Source organism: Eucalyptus grandis, chromosome 5, assembly GCF_016545825.1.
Source record: "Eucalyptus grandis isolate ANBG69807.140 chromosome 5, ASM1654582v1, whole genome shotgun sequence".
Taxonomy (NCBI): domain Eukaryota; kingdom Viridiplantae; phylum Streptophyta; class Magnoliopsida; order Myrtales; family Myrtaceae; genus Eucalyptus; species Eucalyptus grandis.
Window position 1 is genome coordinate 10,926,766 of NC_052616.1, and position 22,921 is coordinate 10,949,686.

At 42.9% G+C, this 22,921-nt stretch overlaps 3 protein-coding genes across 3 annotated transcripts; all 3 read right to left on the reverse strand.

Annotated features, from left to right (window-relative positions):
• Window positions 1-157: 157 nt before the first annotated feature.
• On the reverse strand, window positions 158-613 carry LOC120293608 (probable receptor-like protein kinase At1g33260). Its single transcript, XM_039313305.1, has one exon. The coding sequence runs from the start codon at window positions 611-613 to the stop codon at window positions 158-160; it is 456 nt and encodes a 151-aa protein (XP_039169239.1).
• A 378-nt stretch (window positions 614-991) lies between these two features.
• On the reverse strand, window positions 992-2,476 carry LOC120293081 (probable receptor-like protein kinase At4g10390). The gene is made up of 2 exons (XM_039311811.1): window positions 2,066-2,476; window positions 992-1,766 (listed from the first exon to the last, which is right to left on the reverse strand). The coding sequence occupies exons 1-2, from the start codon at window positions 2,448-2,450 to the stop codon at window positions 1,033-1,035; spliced, it is 1,119 nt and encodes a 372-aa protein (XP_039167745.1). The 5' UTR covers window positions 2,451-2,476; the 3' UTR covers window positions 992-1,032.
• A 9,244-nt stretch (window positions 2,477-11,720) lies between these two features.
• LOC120293609 (probable receptor-like protein kinase At4g10390) lies at window positions 11,721-13,297 on the reverse strand. The gene is made up of 3 exons (XM_039313306.1): window positions 13,198-13,297; window positions 12,914-13,105; window positions 11,721-12,584 (listed from the first exon to the last, which is right to left on the reverse strand). The coding sequence occupies exons 1-3, from the start codon at window positions 13,295-13,297 to the stop codon at window positions 11,857-11,859; spliced, it is 1,020 nt and encodes a 339-aa protein (XP_039169240.1). The 3' UTR covers window positions 11,721-11,856.
• Window positions 13,298-22,921: the final 9,624 nt, after the last annotated feature.

Genomic DNA, 22,921 nt, shown 5'->3' on the forward strand with positions numbered 1-22,921 from the left:
AATTACTTCAATTCGATTTGACTTCAAACCATGCACATGTAGATCTTCACATAAACATAGTTCAATGTTGGCTACAGATCATTAGAAAATTCACACATGTACATGTAGATCTCCGCACAAACATAGTTCATGTTTGGCTCATTAAAAAGGTTGTGCCTCAAGTTTTAGTTTTTGAACGAAATGAAGAGAACTTCTCTTTCATTGTCTCCACCATGCGGCTCGCCGTCGGCTTAGCCGGGGTGGACTTGTCGAGACACAATCTCACTAGTCCAATCAAAGCCCTCGCCTCTTCCACATCGAAATCACCTCTCAATCTCGGATCCACCATGTTAGTCAGTTCACCGACATCCATACGATCGGCATCTTTAGTCATTTGAACTACCATCGAGGGCAAGACTTGTCCCTTGTCTGCAAAAAATGCCTCCAAACCCATCACGAGCTCAAGCACCACAATGCTGAAGCTATAGATGTTGTTCTTCTTCGAGGCTATCCCAGTTCTCAAGTATACCAGATCAGTGTAGCCCGGAGAACCCATTATAATATTCTTTCTCCTAGCATAAGGAGACAATGAAGGCGACGACGAGGGCAGCGGGATCATAGATGAGAAGCCCATATTCGTGAATCTAAAGTGGAAAGTAATACAGAGTAAATTTGTTACTAGAGTACCAATTTAAGTTTTTGTGATCAAAAAAATTAATTTTTAGTAAAATTGTTACTGGTGTATTAATTTAAGGTTCTTCGTAATACTAACTTTCTTTTGTTAAGATACAAAGGAGATTGAAAAATAAATCAAAAGGGGAAAAAAGGTGAGCGCACAAGGAAAAAAAAAGGAAGAAAGAGAGGAGAAGAATCACGCTGCTTTCTTCCAGATTTTCATGGATTCTTTACGCTCGTGATTAATTCAATTCGATTTGCTTTCAAACCATGCAAATGTAGATCTTTACATAAACATAGTTCAATGTTGGCTGCAGATCATTAGAAAATGCACACATTGTACATGTAGGTCTCAGCACAAACGTAGTCCATGTTTGGCTACAGATCATTAGAAAATTTATGCCTTGAATTTGAATTCGTGAACGAAATTGAAGAAACCTTCTCTTTCATCATCTTCACCATGTGGCTCGCCGTCGGCCTAACCAAGGTCGACTCGTTGAAACACGACCTCGCTAGTCCAATCAGAGCCCTCGCCTCTTCCACGTTTAAATCGCCTCTCAATCTTGGATCCACCATGTTCGTCACCTCACTAACATCCATACGATCGACATCCTTAGTCATATGAGCTGCCATCGAGGCCAAGACCAGTCCCTTGTCCGCGCGAAACGCCTCCAAACCAGTCACGAGCTCGAGGACCAAGACGCCGAAGCTATAGATGTCGTTCTTCTTCGAGGCTATCCCTGTCCTTAAGTATGCCGGATCGGTGTAGCCCGGAGAACCCACAATAATATTCTTTCTCCTAACATAAGGAGATGATGAAGGCAACGACGAGGGTGGCGGTATCATAGAGGAGAAGCCCATTTTCGCGGATCCGAAGTCGCAGAGCTTGCAATCGGAGTCGCCGTCCAGTAAAACATTGGAGGATTTGATGTCACCATGGATGATGTGGAGGGTGCATCTTTCATGGAGATGTTCGATGGCTTGCGCAAGTTGGAAGGCGATCTTCACGCGGCTCTTCCATGGGAGAGTCGAGCGCTTATTGCTGCCGCTGCCGTGGAGGCGTTCATGGAGTGTTCCGCCAGAGACGTATTCGAATATAAGCGCGCCTTGATCTTCATGAGACGGGATGAAACTTAAATTAGTTACTAATTTTCGATGACATGATATTTATTTAATATTACTGAAAAATCATTCTTGCTAATGGTGGTAGGATTACTATATGATTATATACGATCAACATATACTTATAAAATGGCAAGATATAGCTGAAATTGAAATGCACAACTGTCAAAATCTCAACCTTGTTCGTGGAAATGATTTTCTTCCGATTCAAAGCAATGAAGTTTGACAAGTATTTTCATATCTTGGTAGTTAAATATAAACTAGGCGCACAAAGGAGCGACGTGCCAACCTGCATCATCGCAATAGCCGAGGAGCTTGACGATGTTCTCGTGCTCGAGCTGAAGCAGCACGTCCAGCTCCTGCTTGAAGGCCATGCTAAGCCGCTCTCCCCCGCCGCAGTGGACCTTGACGGCTGCTGCGGCGGCGGTGGAGCCTCCTCCGCAGCCGGGGAAACGCCCCATGTACACGGTGCTGAACCCGCCTTCTCCAACCACCTCCGAGAAGCACCCCGTGATCCTCTCGATCTCTCCCCACTCCCACCTCTTCACTGCCGTCTCTGCCGTGTCGCCGCACCTTCCCGAGCAACCCTCCCCTTCATCGGCGTGGACGGCGGCTCTGTCGGAGCTGCGTCGCCTGTTCAGCAGCTTGGAGCGGAGGAACTTCACGATACCCATAATTGCAGATCTGCGATTCAGATCGAGTCAACTCCCTTCTTGGGCTGCTGTTGCTTTTTAAGAGGGGAAGAGTCGGTGAATTAAAGAGTGTACTTTATGGTCGCCAGCTTCCGGTGGGGCTCGCGGTAGTGGTTTGGTGCGGAGAGAAGAAGCGAAGAAGGCGAGAGAGAGAGAGAGAGAGAGAGAGAGAGAGAGAGAGAGAGAGGTGGGGCCAAAGGACAAAAGGCGCGTACTAGCTATGAGACAAAGAAGATCGATGGATGGATACACTGTTTTGAAATCCCTTGACACGACGAGAAGAGGACAGCAGCACGCGCACGTCCGCTTTGTTATACCAGCATCCTTGTCCTTTTCTTTAGGTTTTCATGGGTTCGGTGGGTGTCAAGAATCGGACAGGCGGGATAAGAGTCGGAAGGTGGTGTCCTTGAAGCTTCTTGATTCAGATCAGAAGGGTCTTCATGGGGCTGTTAGGGTACATTTGACTCACAATTTTCTTTAAACCAAAGTGTAATTGTCTGTACATAATTCTATATGAATTGAAACTTTCTTATCTATTTGATTTATGATTATTGGGATGCATGTTATGTTATCTTGTCATAGATTGTCATAAATTAAATTGAATTTTTAAAGTGATGGGTTTGTTGGCAGGAACCTCATGGGCACATAGACACACTGCTTTGTTGATGCTAGACGAGTAATTCGAGTGTACGGTCACGGAAGGTGGCTAAAAATGCTGTCCGAAGAAGAGAAAAAAACAGGGAAGTGGTTACTGGTTAGGACTAAAAAAGGATTTCAGCCGAGAATCCGTTCACGTGATGAAATTGTCGGTCGGTCAAAGCAAGGTTGCTTGCTTGCTACTTCGGTTCAAAGCTCATATGATAAAAAACGGGAGCGGCATTATCAACTTGGAAAACGTGGGTGTTGTCTTGTGGACCACTCACTCGGGTTGGGGAACTTCTCTCAATTGGCATCCGATTACGTTTCTGGTGCTTTTCTAATTTTAAACGATCTTACTTCGATTGGGATAATAACACAAGTGTTTCCTAAATTCAGCATAATATTGGTCCAAATGTGGTCTCTAAACATTTAATCCATTTAGTGTGGTCCCTAAATTTTTTATATATGTTCGGTTGAGTCATTTAGTTATATGAAAATGTCCAATATTGTTCTTTTATTAATTCAAGTTCAAGAAAAATATTGAGCATTTTCATATAGTTTAGGGATTAAATTGAATATGTATCAAAAATTTGTAGATCACATTGAAAATATTAAAAGTTCGAGATCATATTGAACAAATTAAAAATTTAGAACTTACAGAACATATTGTGTCGAAGTTTATATGCTATTTGAGTCATTTTCTCACTTCAATTTATTTTTTCCAACATTTTAAAAATAAGACCAATCAGTATAATCAGGATCGATCAGTCAATCGAGTACTGACCTATCCTCCATTCCGATTCAAAATCCTTGGTCGGTGGTGGTCGAAATATTCAACTAATATTTAGGGAATATTTGTTGTTCTGTCACATTTTGTATCTTATCTCTTAGAGTCCTTTATATACATTGTATTTGCAACACAATTACATACTGGAAAAAGGAATAAAATTTTATTCCCTAGAACCTAATTCTTTACTGAGTCTCACGACTCCCTCATGTATCAATTGCGATTGCAATAGCTTCCTTTACATATAATGAAATTAAGTATTTTAAGTTGGTATCAGAGCATCTTTGACGAAAGCCTCACCAATCCATGTTTGAAGAAACATTATCTTCTTCATTTGCATCAACACCACCATTAATGTTATCACGACCGTCTCAAGTAACCCCACTCTCATGTCACCACCAAGTATTAGGAACAAGCTAAGCTGGGACAAACTTTCTCGATCTAGAAAGCACAAATCTTGTCGTATTGACACGCTACCTACTTGCTGTCCATTCTGAACGGTACCAAACCTTAGCTGGAGGAGACTGTCAAGGAGACTGCACCAAGAGAGGCTATTATGCAGATGATCAACCAACGTTTGAAAATTAGAAATTTCGAGAGTCCATTGCCTTGGCTTAGATCCTCCATTCGTCGACTACTCCAATAGTTGCTCAATTGACGAGTCACCCATCCGCGGCAAGTGTTTGGAAGTATCTTGCGAACTCATAGGCTGCTCAATTAACTGCTCACACATCTACTGTATGGCTCCAGCTTCAATCACTCTCAAAAGGTTACCGATCTATCACAGAATTCCTACAATAAGCCAATAGCTTTATAGACCAGTTAGCTGCTATTGGTGAGCCATTATCTATTAATGAATATCATACTCAATTGTTTCGTGGTTTGGGTGCTAAATTTCAAGGTCTTAACACTGTAATTTTCGGTTTTAACTCAAACCGAGTCCTTGACAAAGGACCAACTTCATGCCTTAATTCTTAATCACAAGGGAAGGCTAGAGCAAGTATAGATAACAAATAATTAGCCTCCCTTGATGGCTTTTCACACCAGCCAAGGACCGCCTCTTTCTCAACTAACTTGTCATGAGTCCAACAAGTTCCATGTAGATTTTAATCAATCTAGGATTTTTTTTTGGAATATCCAATGGTTGTGGCTCACATTATGGAATTAGAAATCGTAGGAAACACCACAACAGAGGAGGCCCATTATGTTAGCTTTGTAGCAAGCAAGGCCATAGGACCAATACATGTTACCACTTTGTTGGATCAATCCAACCCACACAAGCCTACTTGATGAGTCTGAATTCACTGCCATAGTATTTGCCGTGCCGCCATCAAGTCCGCCATATGCTCTCACATATTCGGCATGGTTTGTTGACTCAAAGTGCTATGCATCACATTATGGACAATTTTGTGGGACTTACAAGTGTCACTCCATATTCAGGTCAAAATCAACTTGTTGTGGATGACAAAATCTCCTTACCGATCACCCACACAGGCACACTTGTCTCCTCTTTTATGTACTTTATACTTTGTCAAATTTTAGTCATACCTGGAATCACTAAAAACTTTCTCTCCATGTCTCGGTTGCACCCGATAACTATTGTGTTTTCCAATTTGATTCAAACTCATTTATTGCCACGTCTACTAAAAATGGTTAGGAAATCCTCCACGACGTGCATGACAATGGGCTTTACCGCGTCACCATTCCATTTGGCCACTCTTCCACATCTCTTGCGTCGGTTGCTTCTCTCACTTTATGGCCTAACCGCTTGGGAAATGCCACCACCAATTGGCTTGTGCATCTTCTCAATTCATCCAACATTAGTTTTAGGGCGCGTTTGGTAACGATTCTGTTCTCGAGAGTAGATTCTGATCAGAACTGATTCTGTTCCGGGAGTAGATTCGATCGGGCGATTCTTTTTATTCGTTCCCTAGGGGCGATTCTAAGCATTTTAGGCCGTTTGGTGCTTTGTCCAAAATTTTTGATTACGGGAATAGAATCGCGTTTGGTACCGTGTTCATTAATTCGTTCCAAATCTATTTCTTTTAATTTTTAAATAATTTTTTTACTTTTTTTCTTTTCTTTTTTCATTTTTTCATTTTTTCTTTTCTTTTTCCTTTTATTTTTCCTTTTTTCTTTTCTTTTTATCATCTTCTTCTTCTTTGGCCGGCGACCTCATTGGGAGCGTCGCCGACCCCGGCGAGGCCGGAGTCCTCGTCGGCCGAGCCTCGCCGGCCTGGGCGAGCCTCGCCGGCCACCGGTGGGCCGGGCGTCGCGAGGCTTGCTTGGCCCCTTGCCCGGCCCGGCGAGGCTCGGCCTCGCCAGATCCGGGCGAGGCCGAGCCTCGCCGATGGCTAGGCCGAGCCTCGCCGATGGCTAGGCCGAGCCTCGCCGATGGCTAGGCTTGCCTCCAGCGAGCTCGTCGGACCTCGCCCTAGTCTGGCGAGCCTCCGGACGGCGGCCGACGGCTGGCGACGGCGGTGGGCGGCGGCGGGCGGCGGCAGCGGCGGCGGGCGGCGGCGGTGGACGGTGGCCGGCGGTGGTGGACGGCGGTCGCGAGATGGCCGAAGGGAAGAAGAAAATTTCTTGATTTTGATTCTCAAATTCGTTCCCGGAACAAGAATCAACTTTTTTTTTGTTCTTGATTCTATTCCCAATCTGTTCCCGGGAACAAAAATTTTACAAAACGCGATTCTATGCCGAAACTGATTCCGGGAACAAAGAATCAGAATTTGGCCCTGTTTGGATGGTTACCAAATAGGGCCTTAGTCATTTTTTATCTTCGATCTGTACCACATGTGCTATGAATAAAAATCACCGCCATAATCATTATCCTACTTTGTCCAGTCAAAACAACCTTTGGAATTAATTCACTTTGATATTTGGGATCCCTCTCCTATTATTTCATTCAATGGCAATAAATACTACATTTGTTTTATTAACTATTTATTGCGTTTTACTTGGTTCCATTCATTCTCATCTTACAGTCAATTTTGTTCTATTTTTAAAGCTTTTCACAAACTTGTTGAAAATCAACTTAACTGCAAAATTAAGTCTATGCAGTGCGAAAAAGCATCTGAATTTGTCACATCCATCGAATTTGTCCAATATATTAGAAAGAATAACGGGTTTCTTGTCCTTTTGCACTTCATCAAAACAGGAATGCGAATTGGAAACATCAACATATAGCTGAAACTGGATTGACCATCTTCATCAAGGTTCTGTTCCACCAGTGTTTTGGGAGTTTGCTTTTGAAACTGTGGTTTACTTGATTAACTGCACGCCAACACCAATCATTGATAATATTCACCTTAAGAAACTTTATTTCACACTAAACCCGATATTACGCATTAACGTGTTTTTGATTGTGCAATGCATCAATTTCTTTGCCCTTACTTGCCCCATAAGTTCGCACCAAGATCCAAGGTTTCTTTATAGGCTATCCTCCGCGATATAAAGGATATCGCTACTATTGCCCCAAGTATAAGCACTTTTATGTTGTTGCGGATGCCACTTTTGATGAGGCCACCTATCCTCTTGCTGCCACGTCAAACTCCTCTCAAAATGCCTTAACACCAACACGTGTGGAACTATTTTCACCTACTAATTTGTCTCTATCATCCTCGACACCGGCTGAACCACTCGAGTCTCCAGGGGTTTCTCTACCAAATCCGGATGTTCTGCTTGTTGACACCACCGAAACTACAACTGAAGCTGTTGAGGTTCCACAGAAACTCCTGCCATGATAACAGCATCATTTTCACATCCTATGACAACCTGTCTTCGAGATGGGACAATAACTCGTCGAACTTTTAAAAGAAATCACACCTTGGCTCTTGTGGTTCAATCCGGTGTTCCTAAAGAACTCACTTGTCTTTCCAAGGTTGCAAAGGATGAGAAATGATAGCTCGCAATGCAGTTCGAATACAAAGCACTATTGGATAATGGCACATGGAATCTTGTTCCACTTCTCGTTCATGCTCTACCTATCATATGCAAATAGGTGTATAAGATTAAACACCGCTCCGATGGAACTATTGAATGATATGAAGCAAGATTGGTTGCCAAGGGTTTTCATCAACAAGAGGGTATCAATTACACCAAGACATTTAGTCTAGTCACCAAACCCATCACCATACACATGGTCTTGTCTTTGGCATATTCTCAACATTTGTCCATTCAACAATTGGATGTCTTTAATGCATTCCTATACAGATTACTTGAGGAGGAAAATTCTATGACTTCACCGTGAGGTTTTGTTGATGCGAGTAAGCCCGACTATGTTTGTCGCGACGCTCGTTATATGGTCTTAAACAAGCACCTCACGCTTGGTACACCCGCTTGTGTGACTTGGGATTTGTCATATCCAGGGTCGACACCACCTTGTTTGTTAAGCACGCGGCTGATTTCACCATTTACTTATTGGTGTATATTGACAACATTAATTTAATCGGTTCCCCGAATGCTCCATTACATGATCTCATGCAATCCCTTCAGTTGGAATTTGCTATCAAGGATTTAAGGACATTCATTATTTGTTGGGGATTAAAGTGCTTCCTACCAACGATGGGTTACATTTTCACCAGGGTCAATTTGTGAGGAAAATACTGAAAAATACTAATATGCAATCTGCCAAACCCATTGCTACTCCTACTAATTCCATGGAACCAGAAACAATTGCTTCTCATGAGCCACTTACACCCATTTCAGTTTCGAAGTATTGTTAGAGCATTTCAATATCTCACTCTTGGCGGCCCGATATTGTATGCGCAGTGAATTCAGCTTGTCAACATCTTCACGCCCCCACTATGGTCGATTGGCAGGCCGTGAAACACAATCTGTGTTACTTAGCTGACACAATCTCAAGGATAAGTACACTAGAAATGCCAAAAGTTGTATACAACACTCACTTAGTGCCAACAGTTTCTTTTTAAACACTTAAGTGTCACTTTCTTTATAAAAAAAAATGAATACTTAGGCCGCGTTTGTTTGTGTTTCTTTTTTTTGTTTTTAAACACTTTTTCTGTTTTTTTGTTCTTTTGTTCCCAGGAACAAAAAAGAAACAAGAAACACAAATTTTGTGTTTCTTGTTTCAAACACTTTTTAGAAACACTTTTTTTTTTTTTTCTCTTATTTTCTTGTTCTTTTTCTTTTGGCCGGTCGCCGGCCTCGCCATGGCCGGCGACCGGCCGACGAGGGACGGCGGCCTCGCCCGGCCACGGCAAGGCCGAGGCTCGCCATAGCCGGGCGAGGCCGACCTCGCGCCGGCCCAGGCGACCTCGATCTCGCCCGAGATCCGGCGAGGCCGACCTCGCCCGGCCGGCGAGCCTCGGCCTCGCCCGGCGGTGGCCCGGCGAGGCCGCGCCGCCCGCTGGGGCGAGCTCGGCCTCGCCGAGATCAAGGCGAGGCCGACCTCGCGCCGGCACAGGCGAGCTCGATCTCGCCCGAGATCCGGCGAGGCCGACCTCGCCCGGCGGTCGGCGAGGCCGCGCCTCGCCGTTCTGGCCGGGCGAGCTCGGCCTCGCCGGATCAAGGCGAGGCCGACCCTCGCCGGCGGTTGCCGGCCAAGGCCTTGGCCGGCGACCGCCAAAAGAAAAAAAAAAAATGAAAAAGAAAAAAAAAGAAAAAAGGAAAAATAAGAAAAAAATAGAAAAAATAAAAGAAATAAAAAAATTATCCAAATTTACAAAACATGTTTCGTTTATTTTTATTCCTGAACAAGTTTACCAAACGCGTTGTTTTGTTCAAAAATTGTTTCCGGAACAAACACTTTTTTCTATTTCTGTTCCTGGAACAATTTTTAAATAGAAACACAACCAAACGCGCCCTTAAGTGCCAATTTCAATCTGAGTTGTTGGAAATTTAACATGGATATATTTTATTAATTTCTCAATCCTATGTGGCTCACTGATGTACCTAGTCAGAGATAGCCCCTAGACAATGTCGTTTAAATGTTATATATAGTAATTATTTAAGTGTCAAATTTTATTTAAAGTGATAAAAATCGATCACTTTATTGTTAACCATACCACATGGAAATGCCATGTGGAGTAAAGATTTTTAAAAATTTACCAAGTCATATTGTAATTTTAATTATAAATGCCACGTAATCATTTGGGTTAGGATTTCTTGTCATTGATACTTAAGTGATTGTTTCTTCTCCAATTTAGCGCTTAAATGAGTTGGCAAGAACTTTTAGCACTAAAGTAAACATCGTACATAACTTTTGACACTTTTAATATACTTATCCCTACGGTCTTGCATGGTCTTCTTTTTACTCAAGCAGCAGCCACTCAGCTCCATGCATTTTCTGACACCAATTGGGTGAGCGACCGGACAAACCGTCGCTCTATCACCAACCAAATCTCATCTCTTGGTAATCTCGCAAGCAATGAACTATGACTTTTTCCAGCACCGAAGCAAAATACAAGTGTCTTGCGGATACAACAGCGGAGTTAATGTGGCTTGAATATCTTCTTCGGGATCTTCATGTACAACCACCCAAGCCGCCACTCTTTGGTGCGATAACTTATCTACCATCTACTTATCCACAAATCTCATTTTTCATTTTTGAACCAAACATGTGGAAATTGATTATCATTTCATTCAGGAACGCATTTCTGGGAAACAATTGGTAGTCTACTACATTTCTACCAAAGAACAAACTATTGATATCTTCATTAAAGGCTTGCCTACTAGCTGGTTCCTTAAGGCTTGCCTACTTGTCGATTCCTTCAATTGTGGTTTGAGCTAATGGTTCACCCTCACCATTAGCTTGCGGGGGGATGTTAAGGGAAGAAAATATTCGAGAAATATTTAGAGAATATTTGTTATTCCGTTACCTTTTGTATTTTATCTCTTAGAGTCCTTTATATAAATAGTATTTGCAACACAATTATGTATAGAAAAAAAGGAATAAAATTTTATTCCCTAATATCTAATTCTTCACTAAGTCTTATGGCTCCCTCATATATCTCTGCAATTACGGTAGCTTCCTTTGCATTTATTGAAATTAAGTATTTTACGTCTTGTACACCAATCGATTGTATCGTTTAGGTCATATATAATTCAATCCAAACTAACAAACTGAACTAAAATTTAAAATTTGTTGATTTGAAGAGGTAATTTTAGAAAACTAGTTCACAAATCGAATTAGATTGAAATTAAGCAATTTGGTTCAATTTTTCTATTTTTTGCCAAACCAAACCAAGCCGCCGAGCCAAAGTACTTTTTTTTTTTTTTTTTTTTTTTATAATAGTAGTTTCTATATTTATAGTAGGAGAAAGGTAGGAGTAGGTGAAAAAAAATTAAACGGAGGAGAATTTTTTTTTTTTTTGGTTTAATACTATAAAAGACTCCAAATTGATATATCTATGATAAATTAATTCTAAATTAATTTTTAACCACAAAAATCCTACATTGATATACCTATGACAAATTTACCCCAAACTAATTTTTTTATCATAAAAAATATCAAATCAATACATCTCTAACAAATGAATTATAAAATTCTAACCTAGTACACTTGTAACGTATTATCTAACTTGGTAATTTGATGATAAAATTTACCAGAAATTAATAGAGGGTGAATTTATCACTAAAGTATCAATTTGAGTTTTTATGGTCAAAAATTAATTTGCAGTAAATTTATTATGGGTGTCAATTTGAGGTTTTCATAATATTAACTTTTTTAAAAGAAACAAAGGAGATTGAAAAATAAGTCTAAAAGGGGAAAAAAGGTAAGCGCACAAGGGAAAAAAAGGAAGAAAGAGAGGGGGGAGAATTACGTTGCTTTCTTCCTGATTTTGATGGATTCTTTACGCTCGTGATTAATTCAATTCGATTTGATTTCAAACCATGCACATGTAGATCTTCACATAAACATAGTTCAATGTTGGCCACAGATCATTAGAAAATCCACACATTGTACATGTAGATCTCCAAACAAACATCCATATTTGGCTACAGATCATCAGAGAGTTTATGCCTTGAGTTCGTGATTGAAATTGAAGAAACCTTCTCTTTCATCATTTTCACCATGCAGCTCGCTGTCGGCCTAACCAGGGTCGACTCGTCGAAACACGACCTCGCTAGTCCAATCAGAGCCCTCGCCTCTTCCACGTTGAAATCACCTCTCAATCTTGGATCCACCATGTTCGTCACCTCACTAACATCCATACGATCGACATCCTTAGTCATATGAGCTGCCATCGAGGCCAAGACCAGTCCCTTGTCCGCGCGAAACGCCTCCAAACCAGTCACGAGCTCGAGGACCAAGACGCCGAAGCTATAGATGTCGTTCTTCTTCGAGGCTATCCCTGTCCTCAAGTATGCCGGATCGGTGTAGCCCGGAGAACCCATGATAATATTCTTTCTCCTAACATAAGGAGATGATGAAGGCAACGACGAGGGTGGCGGTATCATAGAGGAGAAGCCCATTTTCGCGGATCCGAAGTCGCAGAGCTTGCAATCGGAGTCGCCGTCCAGTAAAACATTGGAGGATTTGATGTCGCCATGGATGATGTGGAGGGTGCATCTTTCATGGAGATGTTCGATGGCTTGCGCAAGTTGGAAGGCGATCTTCACGCGGCTCTTCCATGGGAGAGTCGAGCGCTTATTGCTGCCGCTGCCGTGGAGGCGTTCATGGAGTGTTCCGCAAGAGACGTATTCGAATATAAGCGCGCCTTGATCTTCATGAGACGGGATGAAACTTAAATTAGTTACTGACAAAAATTTTCTTATGGTAATTTACTAATTTTCGATGACATGATATTTATTTAATATTACTGAAAAAAATCATTCTTGCTAATGGTGGTAGGATTACTATATGATTATATACGATCAACATATACTTATAAAATGGCAAAATATAGCTGAAATTGAAATGCACAACTGTCAAAATCTCAACCTTGTTCGTGGAAATGATTTTCTTCCGATTCAAAGAAATGAAGTTTGACAAATATTTTCATATCTTGGTAGTTAAATATAAACTAGGCGCACAAAGGAGCGACGTGCCAACCTGCATCATCGCTATAGCCGAGGAGCTTGACGATGTTCTCGTGCTCGAGCTGAAGCAGCACGTCCAGCTCCTGCTTGAAGGCCATGCTAAGCCGCTCTCCCCCGCCGCAGTGGACCTTGACGGCTGCTGCGGCGGCGGTGGAGCCTCCTCCGCAGCCGGGGAAACGCCCCATGTACACGGTGCTGAACCCGCCTTCTCCAACCACCTCCGAGAAGCACCCCGTGATCCTCTCGATCTCTCCCCACTCCCACCTCTTCACTGCCGTCTCTGCCGTGTCGCCGCACCTTCCCGAGCAACCCTCCCTTCATCGGCGTGGACGGCGGCTCTGTCGGAGCTGCGTCGCCTGTTCAGCAGCTTGGAGCGGAGGAACTTCACGATACCCATAATTGCAGATCTGCGATTCAGATCGAGTCAACTCCCTTCTTGGGCTGCTGTTGCTTTTTAAGAGGGGAAGAGTCGGTGAATTAAAGAGTGTACTTTATGGTCGCCAGCTTCCGGTGGGGCTCGCGGTAGTGGTTTGGTGCGGAGAGAAGAAGCGAAGAAGGCGAGAGAGAGAGAGAGAGAGAGAGAGAGAGAGAGAGGTGGGGCCAAAGGACAAAAAGCGCGTACTAGCTATGAGACAGAAGATCGATGGATGGATACACTGTTTTTGAAATCCCTTGACACGACGAGAAGAGGACAGCAGCACGCGCACGTCCGCTTTGTTATACCAGCACCCTTGTCCTTTTCTTTAGGTTTTCATGGGTTCGGTGGGTGTCAAGAATCGGACAGGCGGGATAAGAGTCGGAAGGTGATGTCCTTGAAGCTTCTTGATTCAGATCAGAAGGGTCTTCATGGGGCTGTTAGGGCACATTTTGACTCACAATTTTCTTTAAACCAAAGTGTAATTGTCTGTACATAATTCTATATGAATTGAAACTTTCTTATCTATTTGATTTATGATTATTGGGACGCATGTTATGTTATTTTGTCATAGATTGTCATAAATTAAATTGAATTTTTAAAGTGATGAGTTTGTTGGCAGGAACCTCATGGGCACATAGACACACTGCTTTGTTGATGCAAGACGAGTAATTCGAGTGTACGATCACGGAAGGTGGCTAAAAATGTTGTCGGAAGAAGAGAAAAAAAAAAAGGAAGTGGTTGCTGGTTAGGACTAAAAAAAGGATTTCAGCCGAGAATCCGTTCACGTGATGAAATTGTCGGTCGGTCAAAGCAAGGTTGCTTGCTTGCCACTTCAGTTCAAAGCTCATATGATAAAAAAACGGGAGCGGCATTATCAACTTGGAAAACGTGGGTGTTGTCTCTGTGGACCACTCACTCGGGTTGGGAACTTCTCTCAATTGGCATCCGATTACGTTTCTGGTGCTTTTCTAATTTTGAACAATCTTACTTCGATTGGGATAATAACACAAGTGTTTCCTAAATTTAGCATAATATTGGTCCAAATGTGGTCTCTGAACTTTTAATCCATTTAGCATGGTCCTTAAAATTTTATATATGTCCAGTTGAGTCATTTAGTTATATGAAAATATCCAATATTGTTCTTTTATTAATTCAAATTCAAGGAAAATATTGAGCATTTTCTTATAGTTTGGGGATTAAATTGAATATATATAAAAAATTTATAGACCACATTGAAAATATTAAAAGTTCGAGGTCATATTGAACAAATTAAAAATTTAGAGATTACATGAGAACATATTGTGTCGAAGTTTATAGGCTATTTGAGTCATTTTCTCACTTCAATTTATTTTTCCAACATTTTAAAAACAAGACCAATTGGTATAATCGGGATCGATCGGTCAATCGAGTACCGACCTATCCTCCATTCAATTCAAAATCCTTGGTCGGTGGTGGTGAAACCAATCAAGAATCATTGGTAAGGGAAGAAAATATTCAACTAATATTTAGGGAATATTTGTTATTCGTCACATTTTGTATCTTATCTCTTAGAGTCCTTTATATACATTGTATTTGCAACACAATTACATCTTTGGAAAAAGGAATAAAATTTTATTCCCTAGAACCTAATTCTTCTTTGAGTCTCACGACTCCCTCATGTATCAATTGCGATTGCGGTAGCTTCCTTTACATATAATGAAATTAAGTATTTTAAGTTGGTATCGAGCATCTTTGACGAAAGCCTCACCAATCCATGTTTGAAGAAACATTATCTTCTTCATTTGCATCAACACCACCATTAATGTTATCACGACCGTCTCAAGTAACCCCACTCTCATGTCACCACCAAGTATTAGGAACAAGCTAACTGGGACAAACTTTCTGATCTAGAAAGCACAAATCTTGTCGTATTGACACGCTACCTACTTGCTGTCCATTCTGAACGGTACCAAACCTTAGCTGGAGGAGACTGTCAAGGAGACTGCACCAAGAGAGGCTATTATGCGGATGATCAACCAACGTTTGAAAATTAGAAATTTGGAGAGTCCATTGCCTTGGCTTAGATCCTCCATTCGTCGACTACTCCAATAGTTGCTCAATTGACGAGTCACCCATCATGCAAGTGTTTGGAAGTATCTTGCGAACTCATAGGCTGCTCAATTAACTGCTCACACATCTACTGTATGGCTCCAGCTTCAATCACTCTCAAAAGGTTACTGATCTGTCACAGAATTCCTACAATAAGCCAATAGCCTCATAGACCAGTTAGCTGCTATTGGTGAGCCATTATCTATTAATGAATATCATACTCAATTGTTTCGTGGTTTGGGTGCTAAATTTCAAGGTCTTAACTCTGCAATTTCCGTTTTAACTCAAACCGAGTCCTTGACAAAGGACCAACTTCATGCCTTAATTCTTAATCACAAGGGAAGGCTAGAGCAAGTATAGATAACAAATAATTAGCCCCCCTCAATGGCTTTTCACACCAGCCAAGGACCGCCTCTTTCTCAACTAACTCGTCATGAGTCCAACAAGTTCCATGTAGATTTTAATCAATCTAGGATTTTTTTTTTGGAATATCCAATGGTTGTGGCTCACATTATGGAATTAGAAATCGTAGGAAACACCGCAATAGAGGAGGCCCATTGTGTTAGCTTTGTAGCAAGCAAGGCCATAGGACCAATACATGTTACCACTTTGTTTGATCAGTCCAACCCGCACAAGCCTACTTGATGAGTCTGAATTCACTGCCATAGTATTTGCCGCCATCAAGTCCGCCATATGCTCTCACATATTCGGCATGGTTTGTTGACTCAAGTGCTATGCATCACATTATGGACAATTTTGTGGGACTTACAAGTGTCACTCCATATTCAGGTCAAAATTAACTTGTTGTGGATGACAAAATCTCCTTACCGATCACCCACACAGGTACACTTGTCTCCTCTTTTATGTCCTTTATACTTTGTCAAATTTTAGTCATACCGAATCACTAAAAACTTTCTCTCCATGTCTCAGTTTGCACCTGATAACTATTGTGTTTTCCAATTTGATTCAAACTCATTTATTGCCACGTCTACTAAAAATGGTTAGGAAATCCTCCCACGACATGCATGACAATGGGCTTTACTGTTTCACCCTTCCATTTGGCCACTCTTCCACATCTCTTGCGTCAGTTGCTTCTCTCACTTTATGGCCTAACCGCTTGGGAAATGCCACCACCAACTGGCTTGTGCATCTTCTCAATTCATCCAACATTAGTTTTAGTCGTTCTTTATCTTCAGTCTGTACGACATGTGCTATGAATAAAAATCACCGCCATAATCATTATCCTACTTTGTCCAGGTCAAAACAACCTTTGGAATTAATTCACTTTGATATTTGGGATCCCTCTCCTATTATTTCATTCAACGGCAATAAATACTACATTTGTTTTATTAACTATTTATTGCGTTTTACTTGGTTCCATTCATTCTCATCTTACAGTCAATTTTGTTATATTTTTAAAGCTTTTCACAAACTTGTTGAAAATCAACTTAACTGCAAAATTAAGTCTATGCAGTGTGAAAAAGCATCTGAATTTGTCACATCCATCGAATTTGTCCAATATATTAGAAAGAATAACGGGTTTCTTGTCCTTTTGCACTTCATCAAAACAGGAATGCGAATTGGAAACATCAACATATAGCTGAAACTGGATTGACCATTGTTGACACCTCAATTTTAATTATGTTAATATTATTAATTAAAATTTTAATTTATTTTTCTTTTCGGATAAGTAGATAACAAAAAGAAAACAAGAAAAAAAAAACAAATAAAAACAAGAAAAGCAAAAAGCAAAAAAAGCAGCCAGCCCCTTTTTCTTTCTCCCTTCGCACGACCTGGCCCCCCCTCTTCTTCTTCCTGTCTTCTTCTTCTTCATTCACCTCTGCATCTCACGAGCGGTGGCCGGCGACGCGCTCAAGGGCAACCTACGGCAGAGAGGCACGGAGGTAGGCCGCCGAAGGAGAGGACAACGCGCATGCGCCTTCAATGCGCGCCTTTAATGCTGAGATGAGACGCCGGTTGGGCCGCGAGAGTCCGGTCGGCAAGCCAAAGACGGGCGGCCGAGCTCCTCCGTCGACCGGACCCCCTCGCCTATAAATAGCGGAGCACCTCCGTCGACACCAACACGAGCGAACTCTGAGATCTTCCCACTGAGAGACTTCGGGGGAGGAATCGAAGAGCGAGCGAGAGAGAACTCAAATTGCGAGCTCAGCCCACCCTCCGCCGAGAGACTTCGGGGAAGGCCGGCGGCGAGCGATTTCGAGAAGGTCAGATCCGGCCGATGGAGGCTCGGATCTGGCCTGAGTGAGGGAAGATCAAGCCTGAGGAGGGTCCGGCCGAGAGCTGCGTCGCAGATCCGGGGCGACCGAGCCCTTCCGCGACGCCGACACCACGAGATCCCGACGCCAGTTGCTGCTGCTGTCCCCCCCACGAGCCGCTTCTCCTCCGAAGCTCGAAGGGCAAGCCCGAGCCCGAGAGAGAGAGAAAGCGGAGAAAGAGGTCAGATCTGGAACTTCGAGAGAAGGAGAGGCCGTCTGAACGTCGGATCTGGAAAGGGGGAAGGCTCGCGGTCGCCGTGCCGGACTCCCGCTGCGTCACCACGGTCCAGCGAGCGAATCCCAGTAGCCGGGCCAAGCCGTGCCTCGATGCCGCTGCCATCCCAGATCCCGCCGTGCTGCCGCCGTGAAGCCCTCTGGTTCGACACCTCGCCACTGCCTTTCCCTTGACACTGCCGCTGCCGTCGCCCCCTGTCCGCGAAGCCCTAATCCCTAGTCCCGACCAGCCAAATAGATCTCGGCTGCTGTTGTTGAGTCTTGCTCTTCAGTCCGACGAACGACCGACCGCTGCTGTCCTCTGTATCGCCGACGATCCGCCGTCCCAGCCCCTCCGTCAGCGCCGCGTCGGGTCGAGGCCGTGTCAGATCCGGGTCGTCGCTCGGGTAGGGTTCCCGTGAATCCCAAGTGGCCGGAACTCGGGTCGGTGTCCGGGTAGGGTTTCCCTCGAGTCGGACCCGGGTCGGCGGCCGGGTAGGGTTCCCGCCTGGTTTGTTTTTGTTCGCGTGGGCCGGGTAGCTGTTGGGCTGGGATTTTTTTATGAAATCAAGTCAAAATGGGTTTGGGCTTTTGCATTTAAAAGAAAAAAACAATCAAAAAATGCGAGTCGGGCCCGCGTTGCGGGCCCGTCCGGGTCACAGTTCAATGACCCGGGTCGGCCCCAACCTGGGAATCCGACCCGGGTCGTTTTTAATATAATATTATTTTAATATAAAATAATAAATAAATAATAAATATTTTATTTTTCGAAAAATCAAAAAAATTAAAAAATAATTTATTTTCCAAAAATATTAAAAATTATTTAAAAAATATTTTATTTTCCGAAAAATCAAAAAAAATAAAAAATATTTCATATTTTCCAAAAATGCCAAAAATCCAAAAAAAAAGCCAAAAATCATGAAAAAGCCAAAAAGACATGTATTTTTCCAAAAAAAAAAAAAACCAAAAAATCCCTTTTTATGTCCAAAAATGAGAAAAATACTCAAAAATGTTTTTCCTCCCAAAATGCATGGAAAATCTCTCAAAATCCAAAAAGCCTTAGGGTTAAAACAAGATTAGGTCGAAAAAGTTAGTGATTAACTAGTGTAATCAAAGTCCCCGATCCTAATTTCTTGCGGTTGCGCGGTGAGTATTTCTAAGATACTACTGGGTTTAATCAACCCACCCCAAATCGATTAGTGGCGACTCCAATTTAAAAATTGATTTACGGGTTAAAAACTCGACTATTAAAGTCGTGAATTGGTGGACTTGGGAGGGTAGGGCATAATTAAATTCAGCCGAGCCATTAGCCTCCTTAGGCGCTCGTACCCGGTGCGGGCGCCGGAAAAGAGGTCGCGACGGGCAGCGACTATTTGGGACTTTGAGGACTTAGGCCATTTTATCTTTGTTTAAATACTTTCTTTGACTTGTTTTTTTTTTTCTTTTATGCGGGGTAATTGCTTTAAGTTTTTTTATTCTGTTAAAATAAAATGTTTTTGTGATTATAAACTGTTGTGCATGATTTACTGTTTTAAACACTACACATGGCACACACAACCCGGCCGCCGGACTTGGGCCGCCATAGGATTTCTAGGATGGTGTTAAGAAAGATACGACCTCGAACGCGAGACCGCGATGTAGAGGTTGCCTTTCTTTCCCGATTTCTTAGCCGAGGTTAGGAGGGTATGCGCTAACGCGAGACCGCTGCGACGGGCGGATATCCTTTAATCTCACCAATCCTTCTTAGTTAGAAATCGAGCCGCACGTCCCATGCGCATGTCTTTGTGCTTGCCATTTTTTTAAAAGCAAAGTGATTTCTTTATTGTTACTCAGTCTTTTTATTTGGCCCATGGCAATTTAGGATAAGCTTTTCAAGTCTCGGTTTATATGCGATGGGGAAAGACGATATCCAGAGTTCATCCCTTGCTCCTAAGGCGGAACTCTTCGATGGTGGGGTCAATTGGACCAAAATTTTGCCCAAGAGCGCGTGAAAGCCAAAATCGGTCATCTCCTATCGTTGATTCAAATCATTGTTCGTCCCGAAGTCATACGAGGCCATGGCACATTTCTCGTGCTTGAAAACGACTACTTTTATGTTTGGTGGGTTTGAGCTAACCCCAACTTTGGAAGAATACATCATCATCACTGGAATGCCTCTCGAGAAAAAGCTTGTTAAGCCATCGACAGGCTTCCTCCCGTGGCAAGGGTTAGCGCGACTTTTAGGAACTGAAATCCATGTCATGAGACAAATTCTTGAAGGCAACCATAATACCTTGCCCACTAGAATTCATGAATGCTCGTTTTCAAAATCGCCTATGACCCAAAAAGCGAGATTTTCCTCCCGGGGCTTTTTTGGGTTCATCATTTTCCCCCATCAAAGAAATGTCATAAGTCCTAAGATGGCATGGATAGTTGATCAAATCTTGAGAGGGCAAAATTATGTCAATATGATTTTAACTGAAACATTCTTGTCCTTTAATCGTTTTAAAGACAACACGGAGAAAATCATGCGAGCCTCTCCTGAAATTTTACAAGTACGGTTCTTTTCTCACCTAAGCGAATTCCAAGGCTTCATGCGATCATGGAATGAATGACTTCGAAAATCCATTACAAAAATTTATGGTTTTAGGACCATACATTCCCAATCAAAGCTGTTTAAATTGGATAAATTTCCTAAGAGACCCGGCTCTGAGGCATTCCAATGGTGTGCTGGTTGGTTCTATGAAAAGAGAGCTCGCTTTGCTTTCAAGCGCCGCCATCCAATTCCATTTGCTCGACCTCACCGGTGCTTTTTCCTATTTCCCACAACGGGTGGCACGACAAGTATGGAGCCCTTCGGGAGATCCCGCCATCTTTCAAGAAGAGGACCCTCCACTTCTCTTCACTCATCAAAATTTTGAATACATGGTTGACATTTATGAAGAAGCATGGAACAAGTGCCATCGTAAAAGGATCGTGGTACCGAAGGGCTTGAGGGAAAAGAAAAAAGCCCATCACGCCTCCATGTCCTACATCCACAACCATTGTATCCCGACAAGATGGAAGCCATCGGTCCCTCACTCAATCAGCCGAGAGCGACGGCCAAGACGAGCAAGTAGAGCTCATGGAGAGGGATTTGGGAATGGTGGATGCACACCTCGAGCGGTTCAAGGAAGCGGGCGTTCTCGCAAGAACAAGGCTCCCCGTCGCATATAAATTGGCAATCATGTGCCCCTTAGTGTAAATAGTGTGAAAGTTCTGTCCCATTGTTTAGGGACTCTTGTTTAATATATAGTATTTCATCCTGTCTTTTCAATTTCAAGTTCTAGATGTTAGGAGTTGGCAATCTATAAATCCTCTTTTGATAAATAAAAAAGCAGTTAGACCATTGCCATGGGTCAATCTTTGTTTACTTTCGTGCTCATTCATTGTTTTCGCAACGAACAGGTAACTATGAATCGCCAGCCACCAATCGCTCACGAATGGCCTCATACAATTGGGCCCGATCAGAATGATGTACAAAATCGCCTCATTAACATTGAAGATGGCGTAGGACAGATGTCCATTGTCCTTCAACAACTCTCGAGACAAATGAAATCCACTCAAGCTGAGCCCAACTCTATAGTTGCCTCAAACACCGTCATGACACCTGCAAATTTGCCAGAAAATAGCTAGTACCATAGATAGTTTGAAAAGATCATGAAAAATTAAGCCCGTGCAGGGAGCGAGAATCCCATGGACTGTCCAATTACGCGGCATTGAGATTCCTGAAGAGCTCAAAGCACCTGAATGCGAAAGGTATGCTGATACCCCCCGTCCAGAGACTTACTTACAGGCCTACCTGGTTCGAATGATGATTCAATCATACCAATCGAGCTTGACTGGCCCTACCTTGCGATGGTACATTGTCAGGAAGATTAGTCCCCTTAAAGCCTGAAGGGAACTAATTCGTGTTTTTCACCAAGAGTATAATCTTGACATCACCCTGCCCTACGAAGAGCCGATGATCGCGGAGCACGAGGAACCGTTAGTCGCTGAGATAGGAGAAGAGCATGTCAATGAAGCCTTGCATGATAAATGGGCAGCCGAACAACACCCGTTCTTGGAAAATTTCCCACTAGGAAGGCAAGGAACCTTTGTACGAGATCAAAGACACGAGCTCATGTTCAAGACTCTGGGGCACGATTGGACAACTCCCAAGCTTACTCCAAGAGCTAAGGTCCAAAGAATACCAACCCCTATCACTTTGGAAAGTGAATCGACGGTGAAGCTCTAGTGTCTTTCACTCCCTTGACAGTAATCGAGCGGCGAAACGCGGGGCCTTACTTAAAAGGTCCGGGACCGGGGGCCAAGAAAGAAAGCCTAAGCAGATCAATTCAGCATCTGCGACGAGCCACCGCACCAAAGCTTCGAGCGTTCCCAAGAATACAGCTTTGAAGGCTACAATCCCTAGAGTGCAACCCCGAAGACTTCCCGGCTCAGTCACGATCCCAAGGACTTCCAACGTTATTTCAACAATGAAACTGACGATTCATCATATAACCGTTTCCTACTCTCATCCGGGGATGAAGGCCCGTCAGAAGAGGAAGCATACGTCTTTATCCGCTATGATCCTAACGAAGTACTAAGCTTGTCCTCTGACCATGAGGATAGCTTCAATACTTTATCCTCATTCGGAAATTTTGACCAAGAAGAAAGCAATGGGGTAATCTCGGTAGAATCCAACTTCTCTGAAACAGAAAAATTCACCACTACAACAGATATGCAAGTGGGAAAACGGTAAAGGGCCTAAACCAAGATACGTCAAACTCATCTTGCCCTCATAGGATCATGAGCCCCATAGAAATGTGGATACCCAATCTCCGCAAGTATAACGGCACAGCTTGTCCCGTGGCCCACTTGCAATACTTCCATGCTGAAATGAGTCGATACTATGGCCCGATGTCATTCACAACTCAAGCCTTCCAAGAGAGTCTTACGGGGTCTGCATTACAATGGTTCATCACACAGATATCTACCTCATGAGAGATTGGAATGAGTTGTCTTC

What these genes read in the sequence shown, in the direction of transcription:
- LOC120293608 (XM_039313305.1), bottom strand. Translation starts at nt 613, where the DNA reads ATGGGCTTCTCATCTATGATCCCGCTGCCCTCGTCGTCGCCTTCATTG.
- LOC120293081 (XM_039311811.1), bottom strand. Translation starts at nt 2,450, where the DNA reads ATGGGTATCGTGAAGTTCCTCCGCTCCAAGCTGCTGAACAGGCGACGC. An exon ending in CGGCTATTGCGATGATGCAG is followed by an intron (nt 1,767 to 2,065) that starts GTTGGCACGTCG and finishes CGTCTCATGAAG; the next exon opens with ATCAAGGCGCGCTTATATTC.
- LOC120293609 (XM_039313306.1), bottom strand. Translation starts at nt 13,297, where the DNA reads ATGGGTATCGTGAAGTTCCTCCGCTCCAAGCTGCTGAACAGGCGACGC. An exon ending in AGGGAGGGTTGCTCGGGAAG is followed by an intron (nt 13,106 to 13,197) that starts GTGCGGCGACAC and finishes TGGTTGGAGAAG; the next exon opens with GCGGGTTCAGCACCGTGTAC. An exon ending in CGGCTATAGCGATGATGCAG is followed by an intron (nt 12,585 to 12,913) that starts GTTGGCACGTCG and finishes CGTCTCATGAAG; the next exon opens with ATCAAGGCGCGCTTATATTC.